The sequence below is a fragment of the Pyrus communis genome, chromosome 1 (assembly GCF_041283825.1).
Source record: "Pyrus communis isolate YQ-2024b chromosome 1, ASM4128382v1, whole genome shotgun sequence".
NCBI lineage: Eukaryota > Viridiplantae > Streptophyta > Magnoliopsida > Rosales > Rosaceae > Pyrus > Pyrus communis.
This window is the reverse complement of record NC_142565.1, coordinates 1780495-1798702: the sequence shown is the minus strand read 5'-3', so window position 1 is coordinate 1798702 and position 18208 is coordinate 1780495. Positions and strand designations below refer to the sequence as shown.

Genomic DNA, 18208 nt, shown 5'->3' with positions numbered 1-18208 from the left:
TACGTGACTTATCTCTCTAAAGTAATACTTTATATTAGAATAAGTCAAAAAAATTTCGGTTCCAACTTGGGACCAGTTCTATGTAATGGAATAAACTCTACAATATAATCAGTTATAATTTTTCTTGGTCCAATCTTAAGAAAACACCCCTTTACATGAGTACAAAAATATTCAAGAAATAAAACAACCGGCAGTAAGGAATTTTAATTAGGAAATACACTATTCATTCAGGATAAATAAGTCAATAAATAATATTTTTTTTAACTACGCCTCTATTAGTAATAACCTCCTAAAGTTATAAAATTAATTTGATTCCAACTACATAACTTCGGAGATATTATAACTTTAAGAATAATGTTAGGGAGAATAAATTTGTAGACAAAATTTACAAGCTAAATTATGTTTCATCAATAGGAATGAACACGTTTATCAATGCTCAAGTAATAATCGAATTATCAACTGCTAATTTATTTAGTTTACAAAATTTAATTTTTCTAACATTACCCTAACTTGAAAGAGGTTTTACTTACATTGAAATAGAATACATGCACTATTAAGAGAAAAGCGAGTTTATGCTGCCCCTTTCAGTGTCTACTATTCCCACTTTGAATAAAACAATGAAAAAAGTACTTTTTGATGCTTATATATAGCAAGCTTCCTAGTTTGTCTTCATATCTTGTAGTACTATAGGAAGGAAATGTCTACCTTGAGATGTTTTGTGATATATGCAGTATTAATGTTGTTTCTGCTTTTTTATTTTAGGTTTGATTCTCATTCTCTCAATCCTGAGGCCAACTCGATTCGAAAATTATTGGTCAAAACAACCAAGGAAGAAATATATAATATCGGATTCAGAAATGAAGCGGCAAACAGAATCCATGTACGCAAGCCAAAGCGCGAACGTATAAGCAAAACTCAAATCGAGTCAAAGCGGTTATCTCCTGGAGGTCCTGATCCACGTCATCACTAGCTTTATCATTCAACCAAAGGGAAAGAAGCTTCCTTACCCAAGTGTCATTACCTTGTTCTTATTTCTCTCCTCACGTGAGACCAAAATATGAAAGCATTTTCTTTTAATCATAAGGTGTGTATTTGAACTTCAACAATATATAGAAGTGGCTGCTACTCCTATAAAATGTGTATTAAATAAAATGGTATGAACAACGTTATTCATTAAGATCAATTTCTCGTTGATCATATCCAATTTTGAAGTTGTTGCACCTCTTCTCATTCTGTAGAGAAACTGGTCAAGCAATAACTTGCAAAGCAATTTTTTTTTATAAATTTTTAATAATATTAAGAGGAGGAGGAGAGTTCAAAACTATCACCATAATTTAGATAAAGGTGAATTTCATATCGGGACGCAGCATGGATATAATCCTAATATTATATCCATTAGGATATTGAATTACATGCAAGACATTGCTTTCTCACTAACGTAACCAAAACAAAGACAACCTGAACAAAGTCTAAATCAGGCCTAATATGTGATCGAAATCAGACAGGTAATTTACGAATGTTTTGCCTTCGTGCATATCTTCTAGAATAGTTCGAAGTTTATTTTTGGGCCGTCAACAAATTAAAAAGATAATTTCTTCTTCGCATTTATGTTTCAAAGTTCAAACTGAGAGTGATTTACAATTTTGCACGCAGCCGAGGACAGGATCAAATTTGTTTGGTAAGATCTGTCGTTAATTGCGTTGAATTAATTTTAATTTTAGGTATTAAGCAACTGTTGTGTTAGTAAGTGCACGTTGTTTCTTATATTTTATCAAGTACGTAATAACTTAATTAATTTGATTTAATCAATTAAAATTAAGATGGTCTTCAAAAGCTTGCAAAAGGAAGCATAAACAAATGCAAACAATAATTTAACAAAGTTTATCGTTTAACAAAAAAAAATTGCAAACAATAAAGCTTGATTAATTGTGAAAATGTAAATGTATCAGGTACTTTTTCGTACTGTTGCATGTTATTACAGGTTAAGCATAATAACTTAAAAGAAAGTTTAGTCACGTTCAGTTCCATAACTAATTTATTTTAATTAATTATTACCTTTTAAACTTTGTGGTCACTGGGATTTTGCAGCTTCTCATCATTCGATTTTCTTGAAGCCTGCCAAGATAAAAAAATTTCATATAAACAAAACGAACCTATTTATGTTACAAAATTATAGTCATATTACGTCACGTTTAGTGCCTAAAATTAGATTGGATATATTAACTCACTATATGCGAGGATGGTCAGCTGCGAATCAGGCCTGCAGATGCATGCGGGGAAGGTCTTATGATAGGTTGTTGAGTGTATGGATGAATGGGAGACCCGGGTGCAGAAGTGCTGTATGAAGACAGTAGAGACGGCTCTGGATTTCTCCAATAAATCTGAGACGCAGATTTGCTTAGAGTTTTTGAGGCTGATGATCGTCTTGAATATGGTTGGAGGTCGATTTTGATTCTGTGGTACAAAAAAGAAAAACCAAAGCAAGTAGTCAAGATCAAATATAATTAATACTAATTAAAGTAGTAAGAGTCATTCGGGTTAAGGGTTTCGCTCTAATTTTTGGAACAGACGTGGAGTTTGCGTAGAAAACAAGAAAAATGTCATCACTCACTTGTTGTGAACATCGACGTATTCATCTGTTTCATCCTGTATATCTGCCTGGAAGACAGAATAAATAGACTGGTTAGTTTAATTTTCAAATATATATTGCCATAAAAAAATAAAAAAACAGTTCATCAATTTATTTACTAACTTGGTTACCTGCAACAGTTCCTCCATGACATCTTCCATTGTTATGATGCCGATTACCTCCTCGTCCCTTTGAAGAGATTCTAAACTCTCAGATGATACATTTTGCGTGCGCAATCCTTGCCTATGTTTCGTATTTACGGTTTCAGTTGAATGTAGAGGTGATGGTATGTCCGCAGAAATGCTCAGACGCTCTTTTTGTTCATGCAAAAAATTTAATCCTGTAGAATCGCACTTAACAATCATGAATTCTACTAGTCTAAAAACATATTTTTTGCCCAATAACCTTATTTTCAGTATAATTTAAATTACCTCTACCCTCAGCTAGTGTTGAATGTGATGTTGAATTAGTATCCTTGTTACTCATCACCACAGCAACCATATGACTATGACCTTTATGGAACTGCTGCAGTACATCGTACAAAGGCGAATTATCATAGACCCTGTTACAGATTATGTACAGCATTACAATTTACATTAAACATATGCGCTTTTCGGCAAATTAGTTTCGTGGAAACAGTAGTTGGTTTTGCCCAAAACTTGTGTTAGCATGAAGTCAATTGCTAGATTCCATAAGGGAACAGTCATAGCCTACCTTGGAATCCTTCTGATAGTCAAGTATTTAATTAGCGTTTCGTCCTCAGGGCGGCTGAAGATCAAATTCTTCAACTAGTACATTCCGAAAAATGCGACATTAGTTACACGTGGATGAAAGGTAGCTTTAAGGAAATAGTAAACGGTGAGGCCTGCTAAGTGCTAAGTGCTTACCAGAATGATGCCGATAATGTTTGTCGGGGTTCCAGAGTAGATAGGTATACGACTGTGACCTTTGCTAGTTATTAAACCAAGGGTATGGCTAAAGATCCATGGACAAAACACATCAAAATGACATAGTACTCGAACGTAATTAAACATGATTTAATTTTGGTATGAACAGATTCAACTGACCATCGTAACTTACATGTCGAGTTTTGAATTGATGTCAAGGGAGAAAGTTTGAGATATGGGAGTCATTGCATCTTTAGCAGTCTTGGAAGTCAAATCCAGAGCACCAGCAATAATCGTTGTTTCATGATGCGATAACTCTCCACCTTTCCCAGCCTAGTGATGAACACGATCACAGTATTTAGACTTTTGTCACTGTCTGCATAGACCGTTAATATTTAACAATAATCTCTAGCAAATTTACCTCATCGGCATGCAGATCCACCAATGTTTTTAGCTCCGCTCGTTTTAAGAGCGCCGAATGCCCTTTTCCAAGGAGGCAATCCAGCAGCTGCCACGGTCAAATTTCCAAACACGAAAAAGTCTTAATTTGCGCAGATTATGCTTACCACAAAAGAGTTGAGTTACGTGAAGCCAGTGGAACTGAACATTGATCTGAGTTATGTCATGAACGTGTATTTTACCTTACTGAAAGGGTACGATAGGGGGAGGAAAACCACAAGAAGCAATCGGACCAAGTGAGACATTTTCGCGCCGAGACTTAGTCCATATCGAGAACATACAGCTTGAGGAATGATCTAAGAGAAAAGGTGAACGATAAACGATCTTAAGACAACAATAACGTATTGTCAACATTTAAAGTGCATTAGGCCAAGACAAAAACCAAGTGAATGGCTTAAAACAAAATTTTTACCTCCGTAAATACGAGAACAAGGGTGCCTGACACAAGAATCGCAGCCCAAACGGGAAGCATCGAGTCCAGGAAAATGGGAAGCGCCTTGTAGAACAATACATTAGTTAACAGGTCAAGTAATTTAGTACTTCAGAACATAAAAACAGCACAAATGACGCATGTCATAGCGGCGTACCTCCATTGCCAGTGATTTGCCTATGAGGAGAGTACATAAAAGTAGATGTTCGTTCTTAACAAGCGGCAGAATCTTCGCTGCAAATTTAGCGAGCTGATTAAGTTAGTAATTAATTTTCACAATAATGTAACGAAACTCACCGTAGCTAGCAACCTGCATTCTTCTGTTCTTGAGGCTGACCGGACTTAATGAGGACTTCAAGATCGACTTGGCTGAAGGAGAGAAGTCCTAAGGCAAGGCCTGATGCAATACCGGCAAATGCCACAAGGACCAAAGATATGACCATAAACACCCAGAAATCGGTCTGACAACATAATACGTCATCGTCTCTCATGGTAGTATAGCAAGTACTAATACTCCAACAGTGAACTACAATGTATTTATCAAACAGAAGGGCTGGCTTATACACTTTTGATTGAACGAACACGCGAAGGACTATCCTTTTTATTGATTGTGCGAGTAGAACAAAACCGTGAAACAAATAGTGTCAAGTTTTGTGAATTTTGGACAAAGATAATCAGAACACGTAGAAGATGTGAAATATATACAGGTACAGTCTTCTGTCCAAATCCAAGTCCCTACTGCCGAACACCTAAATCTATAGATTCAACAAAAATAGGATAATTAATCTACCAAATAAATAAAAAAAAAAGATGGAGAATACCGAATTTTAATTGAAAACAAAACAAAAATACAAAGAGTAAAAAACGGAACCTAAGTCATCAAAACTTGTCCGTTTGGTGGGTTGGATGAGATTGAGTTTTAAAGATAGAATTGGATTGACGGGACTTACAAGACAAGAATTGTAATTCATGTATAAAAACAAGTTAGTTAACCATAATATTGTGGATTTATAACTCATCGTGTCCAGTCATGTTCATCTCACATTTTGACACAACAAACAACAGACTGAACTCAAATCCGTTTTGATTGGTCACAACATGTCTCATCCAACCTACCAAACAGAGCCTCATTGGATTGTGACAACGTGGAAAGCCAACTAAAGCGTGCATATATGGAATGAAGATACGTAAATTAACTGGGGAAGCTCTTATCTGGTACCAACTTCACTACATATACATCCAATCGCCAAAAGAAACTCCTTTTGGTTCTATTTGTTGAGCACCAAAAGCAAAGATTCCACTACTTGATGAAAAAAAAAAACTTGTGAAGGGATGACACGATCATTCATGTTGCACTTAAAAGCATGAGACTATCTGTATTTGGTATTATTTGACCTTACACTGTTCACTCTCAATGTCAGTTCATATGTTTAATATCAAACCGGTGAAACCAATAGTTTCATAGAAAACAACTTGGTGTATCAAACAACCAAAATGTAGAGAAATATTACATAACGTATCAACATAATTTGTTTTTTATAGGGGTTTTTTGAAACTTGGTGTAAAAGTCAACAACGCATATCGTCACCACCCAACCTCATTCATCTCATTCACCCAACTGAGCTCAGTTGCAAATTGACACACCCGCATCAACAAAAAAAACGTAGGTAACTTGTAGATTTCCTCGGTTTAATCCATCTAAATTTTTAGGTCAACAAAACAATCAACAACTTTCTCATTTGGTTTCTGTTCCTTGCTTGTAATAACTTGCTTAAAACTACGTTGGACTTTGCAGTAGTATCAAAAGCTATTTTCAATTAAGGAAACCTCAATTCAGCAAGCATTAGGGAACAATTGTAGGGAATTTGACATCAAATAATAAATCAATTTTTTGTATTTCTTGAGTTGTATAATCATATCTTGTATTTACACTCTAAAACGTTTCAGAATACATTTGGCAAAACAACCGATAAGTGCTTTTAAATCATAAACTTAGAAGTGGTTTCTTAAAAATAAATAGTACTCGTTGAAGAATGCACTCCTACTTCTAATTAACAAAAGCACTTTCTAGAAAAGTACCAAATGGCCCAAAGTATGAAAGTACTAATGGCTCGTTTGAAGATATGTTTTTTTAGTGAAAATGTTATTGAAGCCAATTTTTAATAAAACTCAAGTTGAATTGTAAAAAAATAAAAAATAAAATCATAGGATTCTGAAAAAATATTTTAAGTGATTCTTCTAAAAAGCACTTAAAATACATTTAGAAACCAAATCTAATTTCACGAAAAGTGTTTTTAATAGTATTAAAAGCACTTCTAAAAAAGTTTTAGAGCTCGTTTAGATATATTTTTGAAATGACTGAAAGCGCTATTAGTAAAAATGTTTTTAGAACCAATAATTAGTAAAGATGCAAGTAAATCATGAAAAAACACTTAAAATATTTCTTGAAAGAAGCACATAACTGGTGCTTCTTGCATAAAACACTTTAAGTGCTTTTGAAATCCAAAAATATTTTCTCGAAAGAGTAAATTGTAGCTATGGTCCCTTAACTTTAATTTAATTGGAGCAATAGTCCCTCAACTAAAAATCCATTACCATTGGTCCCTCAACTTTAATTCAACTAGAGAAATGGTCTCTTAACTATAACCTAATTGTAGCAATGATCCTTCCAACATAATTCGTTTTGACAAAATTTTGACGTAGTTGACGAAAATGACCATAATTACACACTTTGATGAGTTGAGGGACCCTTATTATATAAATGGTTATCCCAACATAACTTATTTTAACAAAATTTTGACGAAATTAATGAAAAGAATTATAACTACACATTTTGATAAGTTGAAGGATCAATGGTAATGAATTTTTAGTTGAGGGATCATTGCTCCAATTTGATTAAAATTGAGGGACTATTGCTACAATTTATTTTTTCTCAAAAAACAGTTTTAGTCATTTTAAAAGCACTTTTAAACGAAATCTTAAAAAATTGGAATTTCGGTTGTACCAGTCGTGCTCGCAGAGAATCGCAGCCCAAACTCCAAGGAAAAAGCAAACCTCATCCTTTCAGAATCTCCAGAGAGTGATATATTTTGTGGATCTCACACTTGCAGTTGCTTTAACTACGACCAACTCGAAAACGATGATGATGATCGAGTCAGCCATGGCCGTACAATTCAACTCCACCGCCACAAACCTCTGCTCCTCCACCTCCATGCCCTGTAACCCCCTCCTCTCTCTGCCGCCTACTTTAACAGCTCAACTTTCTCTTCACATCTCTTCCCTGCGTTCTCTGTTCCCAAGCACGACGCTTCGAATTTAATTTCTTTTGTTTATTGCAGCCTATCGTCCGACGTGGAGCTCAGACGAACTGACCGGAGCCGTACGCTGCCGCCTTTCTTGCTCCGGCGGGTTCGCTGCGCCGTGGTACGCAAATTAGTTTATTTTGTATTATCCAGCAGCTGAGCTTTTTCTAGCTGAATAAACCAATTTGAATTTCTAGGTTTCGAAAATGCGTAAATCGGATAAGAATGTGATACAGGACTCGAATTCCACGGTCAAAGAATGGTTCGGTTGCAAAAAGGAGAAATTTGGTAAAGAATGGGATTCAGGCATCTGCCCGGCAGTTAGGGCCCGGTTCGGAGCCTGTGAAGCCGAATGAGAGGCCGGAATACCACCCATTTGAGGATATTGCCGAGTCCACATTAGAGGCTAGTGGAACTGATAGACTTACAGCCGCAGAATCTGCTAGAACCCTCATTGAGGTAGTACATTGTATTCGATTGTTGATAAGTAGGCGAAAGTTCGAATCTTTGAGTACTAAATTGGACTTGCTCACTTGTTGATGCCATTTTCAGGTTAACAGCAAAGCAACACTCTTGTTTTCGAGTTTGATCAATGACGAGGTTCACGAAAATATTTTATGTCCGGATTTGCCTTATGTAACTGATGAACATGGAAGTAAGTCAAAGTGTGTGACTTTCACATCGTACATTGGACTTGGCAATTTTTCTTTTCCTTTCAAAGTAAAGATTTTAACCCGCTCTAGCATGTTGCAGATATCTACTTTCAAGTGAAGGATAGTGAAGACACTTTTCGTTCCCTAACTTCAGAGAATAACTTTGTGGTATGCAATTTTCATGGACAAATAAATCGATGGCCATTGGTAGAGATGATTGCATTCTATCAGCAATTCTATGTTCTGGACTTTTCCTTACGCATTTGTGGGTTATTCTAATGATGCAGCAAGTTATTATTGGGTTAGATACTATGGAAATGATCAATGAGATGGAGTTACCAGAAATTGATTTTGAAATGGATGGGATTGAAGATGAAGGTAGTGAAGATGATGATGATGATGACGATGACGATGACGAGGAGGACGATGATGAAGAAGACGGTGACTATGATTCGGTCTGTTTTGTGTTTTCATTTGTTTAGATGTGGATGCATGGATGTTGTTAGACATTTCTAATTATCTAATAGGTTCATGTTTAGGATTGGGTTGCTGTTCTTGAAGATGAAGACGAAGATGATCTGGATGATTCTGACAACTGGGCAAAATTGCAGACTATGCGTTACTCTCACCCAATGAATTTTGCCAAGAAGCTAAGTGAGGTAATTGCCCATTGTAATTTTCTTACCCTACAATGGAGTGATGTAGAGGTAATTGAAAAAATTAACTTGCGTGTTTTGTTTGTAACAGTGGGGAATTCTTGAGTTTTTCATTTGCTTACTTGTAGTACCTCTTTTTCATTTGAAGCGTCTAGCTGCAATTGTATCCCATTTCATGGTCTTTCATGAAGCTGTCATTTCCGTTTCTCATATTTCCACTTTTGTTTTTACTTTTCAGGTTGCTTCTGATGATCCTATAGATTGGGCAGAGCAGGCTCCAGTTAGTTTGGCTATTCAGGGCCTTATAAGGCCTGCACTTATAGAAGAACATTCTGTTATCCAAAAGCATCTGTCTGATCACCAGTCTTGTAATGATGGCGTAGATGAAGTTGGGAGGACTGTAGAAGATGATTTAGAAGATCCTGTTAGGATTAATGGCCATAAATCAGGAATTTCAAAGGATAGTCCAGCCTCGGAAGAGGAATTGGAGAATAAGAAAGATGAAACACCGGGAAACAGGACTACATTTTACAAACTGGGGATGGTTAAGATTCAGCTGTTTTCATCCCATGGAAGTCAGGTTCGTGTAAGGAAGGATTTACTCTTATTTTGTCATCCAAGTTGATGCTAGCTCTTTTTTAACGGTTAATCTTTTGTTCTAATTCTCCACAGACTGTTGTTGAAGTAGAAGACTTTGTAAAAGCTCAACCCGATGCCATTGCACACTCAGCAGCTAAAATTATATCTCGTCTGAAAGCTGATGGAGAAAAGACCACGCAAGCTCTGAAGTCCTTATGTTGGAGACTAAAGGGTCTTCAAGTGGAGGTACCACTTCTTTTTTTTGCCGACATATTCAAACTTGTTAAACAAGTTTCCAAATCTGTTTCCAAGACGTGGCTGTAGGTTTTGCACTCCTTTTTTCCTTTTTTTTTACAATTTTGAACAACTTCAAAACTTATGTTCTCCGGAAAGGTTGATTTTTTAGATTGTATACCCAACTTCTGTGATATATGAGGTCGTCTTCAACATCCATAAAGGCTAGAATGTGATTTCGTAGAATGAGAAAGTCTATTTTACATATCTATCCCAATCTTGTGAAATCCGTCTTTGATGATGTTGTTGCAATTCAATGTAGTCTTATAGATGATTAATCTTTGTTAATTATATTGCAGGAGGCAGTACTTATTGGTGTAGATTCCCTTGGATTTGAGTTAAGGGTTTGCTCAGGAACACAAGTCCAGACATTGAGATTCGCACTTAACACACGGGTAAGCCAAGTATCTTTAATCCATGGCGTTTAACGTTCCATCTATCTTCCAAATATTATTGAACCATCTCTGAACTCTGAAGCACAATAAAATGTAGTTGCACATTCCTCTGTTACTCTTTCGGAACCATGAAATACAATATGCTTGTGCTGAAAAGTAGCGTTGCCTTTGGTTTGGTTACCTCGTCTACCGTGTGGTTTCAGGCAACTTCTGAGTACAGTGCTGAGAGACAACTCACTGATCTGCTATTCCCAAGGATGCAGCAGAAACCACAAACAGTGAAACAAACTTAGCAAATTGAAGGGTAACGTCATCAACAACTTCAAGTGCCATCATTTGGCTTGATTCTAGCTCGTTTCTTCAATGATGCCTCTCGGCATAGGTTTCGATATATGACAGGAGGGGTTCCAACCAGGTCATTGTATTGTTAATTGAGATTAAGGAATTATGAAATTTCATTAATTTGCAAAGCTTGGTGATTCTTTGCCTTGTAAATCATTTTTGTTTTGATCAACTGATTAATAGGTCTCGTTGCCCTTGTTTTAGGACAGGATCCCAGCCAGATCTCCCCCACCAAGTCCTAAGGATCCGGAGATCCCTTGAAATTTGATCTAACGGCTACAATTATTATTACCTTTAGAAGGTCCCCTGTTTATAGTCATTTGATCAAATTTCAATGGTCCGGATCTCCGGATCCGTAGGATTTGGTGGGGTAAGATCTGGCTGGGATCTCTGTCCCTTGTTTTAATCTATTGGATCATAACCTCAGGTTAAATATATATATGTGTGTGTGTGTGTGTGTGTGTTAAGTTAAGTTGTTGCCTATAAATGCACAAACGCGACATGTAGAAACTGGGGACGGATCCACACTGAAGACACTTTAAGTGATCCGCTTCGAGGCCGGGCAACAATTTGCAATCTTCAAATTATATGTTTACGGTATGTCTTTCTTGTAAATGTGAGTTAATTTTAAAAGGGCATGTAAAGATTGTGTAGATATTAGGAGTTCTTTATTAGGAAGGATATATGTTTGTGTCCTTTATTGTTTCCTTATGGAACAAGGATTAATATATATATATATATATATATTTGATTATGTAATAATTCGAGTCGTAAAATTCTATTTGGTATCACTAAATTTTAAACAGTAAATAAGAGGTTGGAGGTTCAATTCTCGCCAAAGGTAAATTTGAATTACATTATTGTTAATTCATTATAAAGTTAAAACTACTATTTTTCTAGCTAATTGTTATAAGATTTTTGAAATGCTAATAATAGTTCTCTTTTTCTATTAGTATTATTAATATCGTTTGCTAAAAAAGAATACAAAAGTTTTGGTACACGTGGCTCCGGTTCTATTGAATTGTAGTTTCAAGTGGGTCCCGCTACCCATATTTCCCTATTATTTTGAAGGTCGTCATTTATTATTAGAAATATTGATAACCTTTTTAATCGGTTTTATCTTTATCTAATCATTCAAATGAACCTGTCATCCCAAATCTTCTTGGGAAAATCCTATACCTATTCGTTGCGGAAGTAGGAGTGCATGAACCCTAAATCCTATTCTTTTAGGGAATTGTACATTAAAACTGTACTTATAAATAGAGGGAAAATGAAGGTTTTATCAGTTAATTAGATTATACTCAAGGCCTCTAGCAATCAATAGACATTCCTCCACGATCCTCGTAAAGCAAAAAGTCTTGTTGGCTTACGGTCTATCTTTAGCGATTGGCTCCAGCATACAACTTGCCATCTTGAAATTAGGGGTCCGGGTATGTTTCTCTCAAAAAATATTTTAGGGAATTGTTATTGGCAGTCCAAAAATTTCATTCTACACTCCAAACTTTCTATATTTGGAAAAAAAAAAAAAAAATACACTTGTGAGGAGTATAGAATGAGAGTTTTGAAATGCCAATAACACTTTCTATATTTTATTGTGTTCTTTGTGTTGCTTAGCTCCTTTTTTTTTTTTTTTTTTAATTAATTTATTTTGTTGTTTGTGTTAGTGTTCTTCTCTCGCAAATCGTATTTGTTTGAATATAATTTTACAATTCCAAATAATCCAAAGTGTGAGCCTCTCTCGTTGCATCATGTTGAATCGTTGATAGTATTGCAAATCTCGGACTAGCTCGTAATTTAATTATTTTTTTCTTTTTGGTTTTTGTAGATTGGGCAAACTTGCCCGCAGAGGTTGTGGGTTTAATTTCAGAGAGATTGACATTAGACAGAGACCACTTCCTATTTGGTATGGTGTGTAAGTCATGGCATCGTAAAACGAAGGATAATGCAATACGCTTTTCTACCATGTCGACTCGTCATCGTGCTCCGATGCTCTTGTTTTCCACCGGCAACAACTGTGTGTGGAGGTTATGGTCCTTGATTTACAGCTAAAATGATCAAAAAAATGATTTTGTGGATCATCAAAAGGATGGTTAATTGCTGTGGAAGAGGATTTTACGATAACCTTAATCAATCCGGTGTTTAGGGTTAAAGGCAGGAAAGTGAAAGAAAATTCAGTCATCTGTCTTCCTCCGTTCAACCCTCCAAGCTGGGAATACATATGGATTTTGAGGCCTAACTATGGTGTTTACAAGGCTACAATTACAGCTGATCGAACTAGATGCAGACAATTGCGTTGTGTTGGTCATATACGAAGGAGAAGTTTTTCATAGTGACGGGAACACAAGTGGTATATCATATGTTTTAATAGGAAGTGGTACTGGTCACACTGAAAAATCTCTCATATATGAAGATTGTTGTCAGTTGGCTTTTACTAGATTCAACAAAGACAAAATGTGGACTTACGTCGAAGACCTGAGGTTCATACTTTTCGAAGTTGTTCCGGTTAAAAACAATTCTATGCTATTGGTGGTGATGAGCCGCAACTTTTAGACCATCTCCAACAGAAGATTCAAAGGGTTAGAGAGCCGAAAAACGCTTGAAAGTCGTCTTAAACCGAGAACTAAATCAAAGCGCTCGTGGGCCCCACGAAATCTGTAATGACCAAAGAGCCAACCGGCTGACCACTTGCAGCCAGCTCGCTGGCTAGCCCAATTTCAAAATTTTTTTTTTGTTCTTTTCCATTAGCCCAGCCCTTTTTTATTTTTTTGGTTCTTTTCCATTGCCCAGCCCACTTTAGGATTTAGGGCTTAATTTTTTATTTATGGTCCCAGCTCACTTTTTCTTTTTATGCCCAGCAGCGTTTTACTTTTTTTGGACTTTTTTTTTTTTCTAATTTTTTCCTACACCATTTCTCACATATTTTTCACTATTTCATACTATCTTATCTCATTTTATTTCAATTTTTCACATTCCATACTATAACCCTTCCTCGGTTGGAGACGATTTTTTGTGACAAGGCTAAAACGAGCTCTATGACCCTTTGACCCTCGGTTGGAGACGGTAAATTAAAGGGGCCCTTTAGCTAGCCTTTGGTTAGAAATGACCTTATATTTTGACATTACTGCTGGTTCCATTTCGGATATAAAATTTATTACTACAAAGAGAGTAGACGAATGTTTTACGACGCTATATCTCGTGAGTGTAGACAATGAGGAGTTGTTAATGGCTGTTAGGTATATTGATTACGACTATGATCGTGAAAAACGTGTGACAGAAAAATTTGAAATTTTCAAGTTGTATTCTTTGAAGCGCGAGTGGATTGAGAAAAAAAAAAGCTTAGGTGATGTCTTTTTCGGAGATAACTCTTCCGTTGCGGTTCTGGCTTCTAATATTCCCGGGTGCCGATCGAATTGCATATACTTCACCCATGATTATGATCGTCACACAACAATTAATTTTGGTGGCCGTGAACCTGATGATTTAGGTGCGTATGATCTCGAAAGCAGAATCGTTGATTCGCAGCGGCCTTTCACTTTCAGCAAAAGATTGCTATGAAGATGGTGAGCAACAGTATTCATCATGCGCATTAGCAGGTTCTGTGTTACATATAAGAAAAAAAAAAGCATAGGGCAAGTTCCAGACAAAATACAGACGTACGGACCATATCAAGTACTATCCATTGTGTATAAGCAGCGAGTTATTTACAAAGTGACTGCAGAAAATTATCAAACTTTTCTGATGCAGGCTACAAGGTACCACCTGATACATTTCCAATGGTCGCAACAGATTCTACAAATGCATCCAAAGCTGGAAACGGAGATTTGCCCAGGAAGTATGTTGCTGAAGCACCACTTGTGCAACCATTCAATGCATATTCTTGGGGCCAACTGTAACATTTTCCAAGACCGCGGTTTACCTGTATCAAGAAAGCATGTGATATAGTTAAAATGCACTAATGTCATTATGCTTATGGTTATCTCACATCTGTAAGCATCGAGAGTATGGAACGGTTTTGGAATCCCAATTACCTCGGTGTCAAAATGCAGTGCCTTTATACAATCAAGATCTGGTTTGCATTAAAGAAGCTTTTCACAACCAACATCCAAATTGCAGATCAAGGATGCCATGACCATCTCCTCCTCACACTGCTTTTAAATAACATAGCGCTGATAATACGATCAAAACATTATGTAGTCAACGCATAAAATCAAAACACCACTAACAAAGCTCGAGGTTGCAACTGTTATATTAATCGGAAGGGTGGCAATACCATCTTGCTGGCTTTGAAACGCCCAGTAGGCAGAAGCACTGAATTCTTCCCTGTCCTTGATGATAAAGCTAAACGAAGGCAATGATTTCGGGTATATACAGCAGTGTCCACAAATAGTTTACTAGGGGAGTCAGAGGAGCTTGAATGTTTTCTAATAAATAAGTTTCCAAATCTTCCATCTCTCTCCTTTGCACTTGAAATCCGTGAGCATGTCTGATAATATGTCATCACAGTGATAACAGTTGATATTTCTACAGGGAATATAAAAAGGAAAAATCGTAGTAAATGCAGCAGATTTCTGTTCGTCATAATAAAAATAAGCTGTAGGTAATGAAATAAATTCCCATTTTTAAATTTAATCGAGCAAAAGACATCCTAAGAAGCAACGTACAAATATCATAATTAAATGACATCTCAAACTTACTAGTCAGTAGTAGCAAAAGGTTTCTGCGATATTCAGCAAGTCATACCTCAGTGACAAATGCACCTGCATGAGGTTTGTCCTTAAAAGCAGTCTTTTCTATGCGAATGATTAGGTGACGAGAGAAATTTTCTGCACGAAAGTATAACCATAAGTGACATCAGCCTCCATGAAAAAGAAATCAAAACCCATATATGGTGTCTATATTTAGACTCCATGAAAATTTAAATGCACATAGACATCGGCCTCACATATAAGGAAAGGAGTAATAATTGTGACCCACCTTCATCAGAGGAATCAAGCTCCAATATCCAACCAAAAAGAGATTGTAGATAACCCAAATATAATCCGAGAGAGATCAGTTTATGTGACACTTGGCAACCAATATTTTCTTTCCTTGAATAAATTAACTAATAGAAAATAAAATATAACTAATTAGATATAATTGCTAGATAATGTGTCATATTTCAAAACCATTAAATTGTTAAGAGTGGTCGAATATGACAATACGAATAAATGCACAAGCGCCAAATGTAGAGACTTGGAATCCCTATATACAGGGCACTCAACCAAACAAGCTACAAATTAAGAATAGGAACTCTATCGGGATATCATCCTATGGTGAAATCATTCAAACAAAAACAAGTGACAATTAAGAGTAGCAACTCAATGGGGAATTCATTCAAACACAAACAAGTCCCAACGGTAGAATACAACCCCATGCAGCATTACTACAAACAGTTAGCAATCTTAAAAAGTAGTAACACTATGTTAGTCATTTTATCAATGGTTCAGAGCCTTAACCACATTACAGTATTGTTTCCATGAAATCATTTGACGTACTTGGCCTTCTTGCATCCCTGATTCACAAAAACCCGTACAATTTGAGTATTAATTTTTATAACTAAAAAATATTAAGGGATAAAATAAAATTAATTAATTTTGCTCAATATGGGTCGGGTATGTTTGCTTTTACGGTACAATACCTGGATAGCCAAATGGTCGGTGAAGTCGGACTTAGTCTTGAAGCAGCACCTGCAGCTCGAGCTTTTGCTGCAGTCCTGGTGGCTGTCCTGCTGATGAACTTGAAAGGCTTTTTTGGTGCCAAATCTTCTAAAGCATAGGCACCAGACCAAATTTTCAAACGCTTTGGCACTAATAAAGCCTTTCAAGTTCATCAGAAGGACAGACTGCGACAAATGCTCGAGCAGCAAGTGTTGCTTCAAGACTAAGTCCCGCTTCACAGACCATTTGGCTATCCAGGTACCGTAAAAGCAAACATACCCGACCCATACTGAACAAAATTAATTAATTTTATTTTATCCCTTATTATTTTTTAATTATAAAAATTAATACTCAAATTGTATGGGTTTTTGTGAATATGCAAGAAGGCCAAGTACGTCAAATGATTTCATGGAAACAGTACTGTAATGTGGTTAAGCTTTGAACCATTTATAAAATGCCTAACATAGTGTTACTACTTTTTAAAATTGCTGACTGTTTGTAGTAATGCCGCATGGGGTGGTAATCTAGGGTTGTGACTTGTTTGCGTTTGAATGAATTCCTCATTGAGTTGCTACTCTTAATTGTCACTTGTTTGTGTTTGAATGATTTCCCCATAGGATGATTTCCCGATAGTGTTCCTATTCTTAATTTGTAGCTTGTTTGGTTGAGTTCCCCATATATAGGGATTCCGAGTCTCTACATTTGGCGCTTGCGCATTTATTCGTATTGTCATATTCGACCACTCTTAACAATTTAACGGTTTTGAAATATGACACATTATCTAGCAATTATATCTAATTAGTTATATTTTATTTTTTATTAGTTAGTTTATTGAAGGAAAGAAAAATCTTGACTGCCGAGTGTCACATAAACTGATCTCTCTCTTTGGGTTATCTACAATATCTTTTTGGTTTGTTTGAATCATCTAAGTTCTAACTTCACTGTAACAGTATTGCCAACACTTAGTATCAGGGAAGAAATAGGCGATTGAGTAAGAGCTAATTGTGCATGAGTCACCATGTCAACAAATAACAATCTTTGCTTCAACTGGAAGGAATCAAGAATCGCAAACAAGAACCACAACAATTGATCAGCAAGTAGCAGAAATCTTCAACAAACACACCAACAACCAACGAGAAACAAACAATTGACTAGTAGAAACTAACAATCAACGCCTCAATCCATAACAAGATTCACAAAATGAAGTCAAGAAATCAAGAAACTAAACAGATACCTTCAACCAGAGCGACGAACTTCAACAACATCGACGAACGAGTGGAAAAACACAGACAGACTCAAGAATCCCCAAAATTCTAGGGTTTGAGTAACCAACCGACTTCCAGCGATCCAGAGAACACTACCGGAACAAGAACGAAGAAAAGCGGAAGCACCGGGATCGTCAGGCAACGGCGTCAGCCATTGCCGGCGATGATACCATGATAACAATGCTACTGTATATAATGCAGAGAAGCAATGGAGGTGAAAACCAGGAAGAACTACAGAGAGAAAGAAGAGAGTGAAACTTCTGTTTTTCATTACTACAATTATGACCAACTTGTCTTATAAATACAACACAGCTATAAGTAACCCTAAGAGCCTCCAATACAATTGTGACACATGGCTATATCCTAACATCAAGTTCATCAGAAGGACAGACATTAGGACTGCGGCAAATGCTCGAACTGCGGGTGCTGCAAGACTAAGGGCTGGTTTGGTATTGCTGTGCTTTGAAAAAAAGCTGCTTCTGCTGTGTTGTGAGAATAAACAGCTGTGAAATAAAGCAGCAGAGTGTTTGGTAAACTTTTTTGTAAAAGTGCTTTTGAAAAAAAAAAAAGCAGTATTAGAGTGTTTGGTAAACTTTTATGTAAAACAGATGTGAAAAAAAG

The 18208-nt window shown here is 36.3% G+C and overlaps 4 protein-coding genes across 14 annotated transcripts; 2 read left to right on the top strand and 2 right to left on the bottom strand.

The window, feature by feature from the left end:
- Positions 1-2243: 2243 nt before the first annotated feature.
- On the bottom strand, positions 2244-4896 carry LOC137721473 (DUF21 domain-containing protein At5g52790-like). The gene is made up of 12 exons (XM_088687269.1): positions 4716-4896; positions 4563-4639; positions 4388-4471; positions 4158-4271; positions 3938-4024; positions 3710-3849; positions 3517-3604; positions 3344-3417; positions 3061-3191; positions 2761-2969; positions 2612-2658; positions 2244-2454 (listed from the first exon to the last, which is right to left on the bottom strand). Exons 1-12 carry the CDS (start codon positions 4894-4896, stop codon positions 2244-2246), a joined length of 1443 nt encoding a protein of 480 aa, XP_088543395.1.
- A 2566-nt stretch (positions 4897-7462) lies between these two features.
- Positions 7463-10779, top strand: LOC137720858 (uncharacterized protein At3g49140). 2 transcript variants are annotated; one of them, XR_015961028.1, is made up of 12 exons: positions 7486-7623; positions 7744-7828; positions 7944-8166; positions 8260-8362; positions 8461-8528; positions 8648-8815; positions 8900-9019; positions 9255-9596; positions 9689-9841; positions 9989-10082; positions 10189-10284; positions 10488-10779. XR_015961028.1 is itself a non-coding variant. In XM_068459970.2 (11 exons), the coding sequence occupies exons 1-11, from the start codon at positions 7545-7547 to the stop codon at positions 10575-10577; spliced, it is 1527 nt and encodes a 508-aa protein (XP_068316071.2). In that variant the 5' UTR covers positions 7463-7544; the 3' UTR covers positions 10578-10779. The 2 variants fall into 2 exon arrangements, 1 of the variants encoding a protein (XP_068316071.2); XM_068459970.2 differs by lacking the exon at positions 9989-10082 and having other exon boundaries at positions 7463-7623.
- Positions 10780-12692: 1913 nt separating this feature from the next.
- Positions 12693-14181, top strand: LOC148698940 (uncharacterized; the record flags this gene model as incomplete). The annotated part of the gene is made up of 2 exons (XM_088687247.1): positions 12693-12945; positions 13832-14181. Coding segments are annotated over 2 exons (603 nt in total), but the record flags the coding sequence as incomplete, so codon positions are not given.
- Positions 14179-17965, bottom strand: LOC137719416 (uncharacterized). 10 transcript variants are annotated; one of them, XR_015961020.1, is made up of 6 exons: positions 17557-17965; positions 15601-17369; positions 15321-15449; positions 14897-15109; positions 14655-14792; positions 14179-14542 (listed from the first exon to the last, which is right to left on the bottom strand). XR_015961020.1 is itself a non-coding variant. In XM_088691530.1 (5 exons), exons 1-4 carry the CDS (start codon positions 17585-17587, stop codon positions 14703-14705), a joined length of 399 nt encoding a protein of 132 aa, XP_088547656.1. In that variant the 5' UTR covers positions 17588-17957; the 3' UTR covers positions 14179-14542; positions 14655-14702. The 10 variants fall into 10 exon arrangements, 2 of the variants coding, with proteins under 2 accessions (XP_088547656.1, XP_068314557.2); XR_015961021.1 differs by having other exon boundaries at positions 15367-15449; XR_015961024.1 differs by having other exon boundaries at positions 14897-15147; positions 15601-17263.
- Positions 17966-18208: the final 243 nt, after the last annotated feature.

Bases quoted from the DNA above. Each gene is read 5' to 3' on its own strand.
- LOC137720858 (XM_068459970.2), top strand. From the start codon at position 7,545: ATGATGATGATCGAGTCAGCCATGGCCGTACAATTCAACTCCACCGCC. The intron at 8,167-8,259 runs GTAGTACATTGT...TGCCATTTTCAG, and splicing joins CTGCTAGAACCCTCATTGAG to GTTAACAGCAAAGCAACACT. The intron at 8,363-8,460 runs GTAAGTCAAAGT...AGCATGTTGCAG, and splicing joins TGTAACTGATGAACATGGAA to ATATCTACTTTCAAGTGAAG.
- LOC137721473 (XM_088687269.1), bottom strand. From the start codon at position 4,896: ATGAGAGACGATGACGTATTATGTTGTCAGACCGATTTCTGGGTGTTT. The intron at 4,472-4,562 runs GTACGCCGCTAT...TTGTTCTACAAG, and splicing joins GCAAATCACTGGCAATGGAG to GCGCTTCCCATTTTCCTGGA. The intron at 4,025-4,157 runs GTAAAATACACG...TGACCGTGGCAG, and splicing joins TATCGTACCCTTTCAGTAAG to CTGCTGGATTGCCTCCTTGG.
- LOC137719416 (XM_088691530.1), bottom strand. From the start codon at position 17,587: ATGTTGTTGAAGTTCGTCGCTCTGGTTGAAG. The intron at 15,450-17,556 runs GTATCTGTTTAG...ACTTTCGTGCAG, and splicing joins GTTCGTCGCTCTGGTTGAAG to AAAATTTCTCTCGTCACCTA. The intron at 14,775-14,896 runs GTATTGCCACCC...GTTATTTAAAAG, and splicing joins GTTTCAAAGCCAGCAAGATG to CAGTGTGAGGAGGAGATGGT.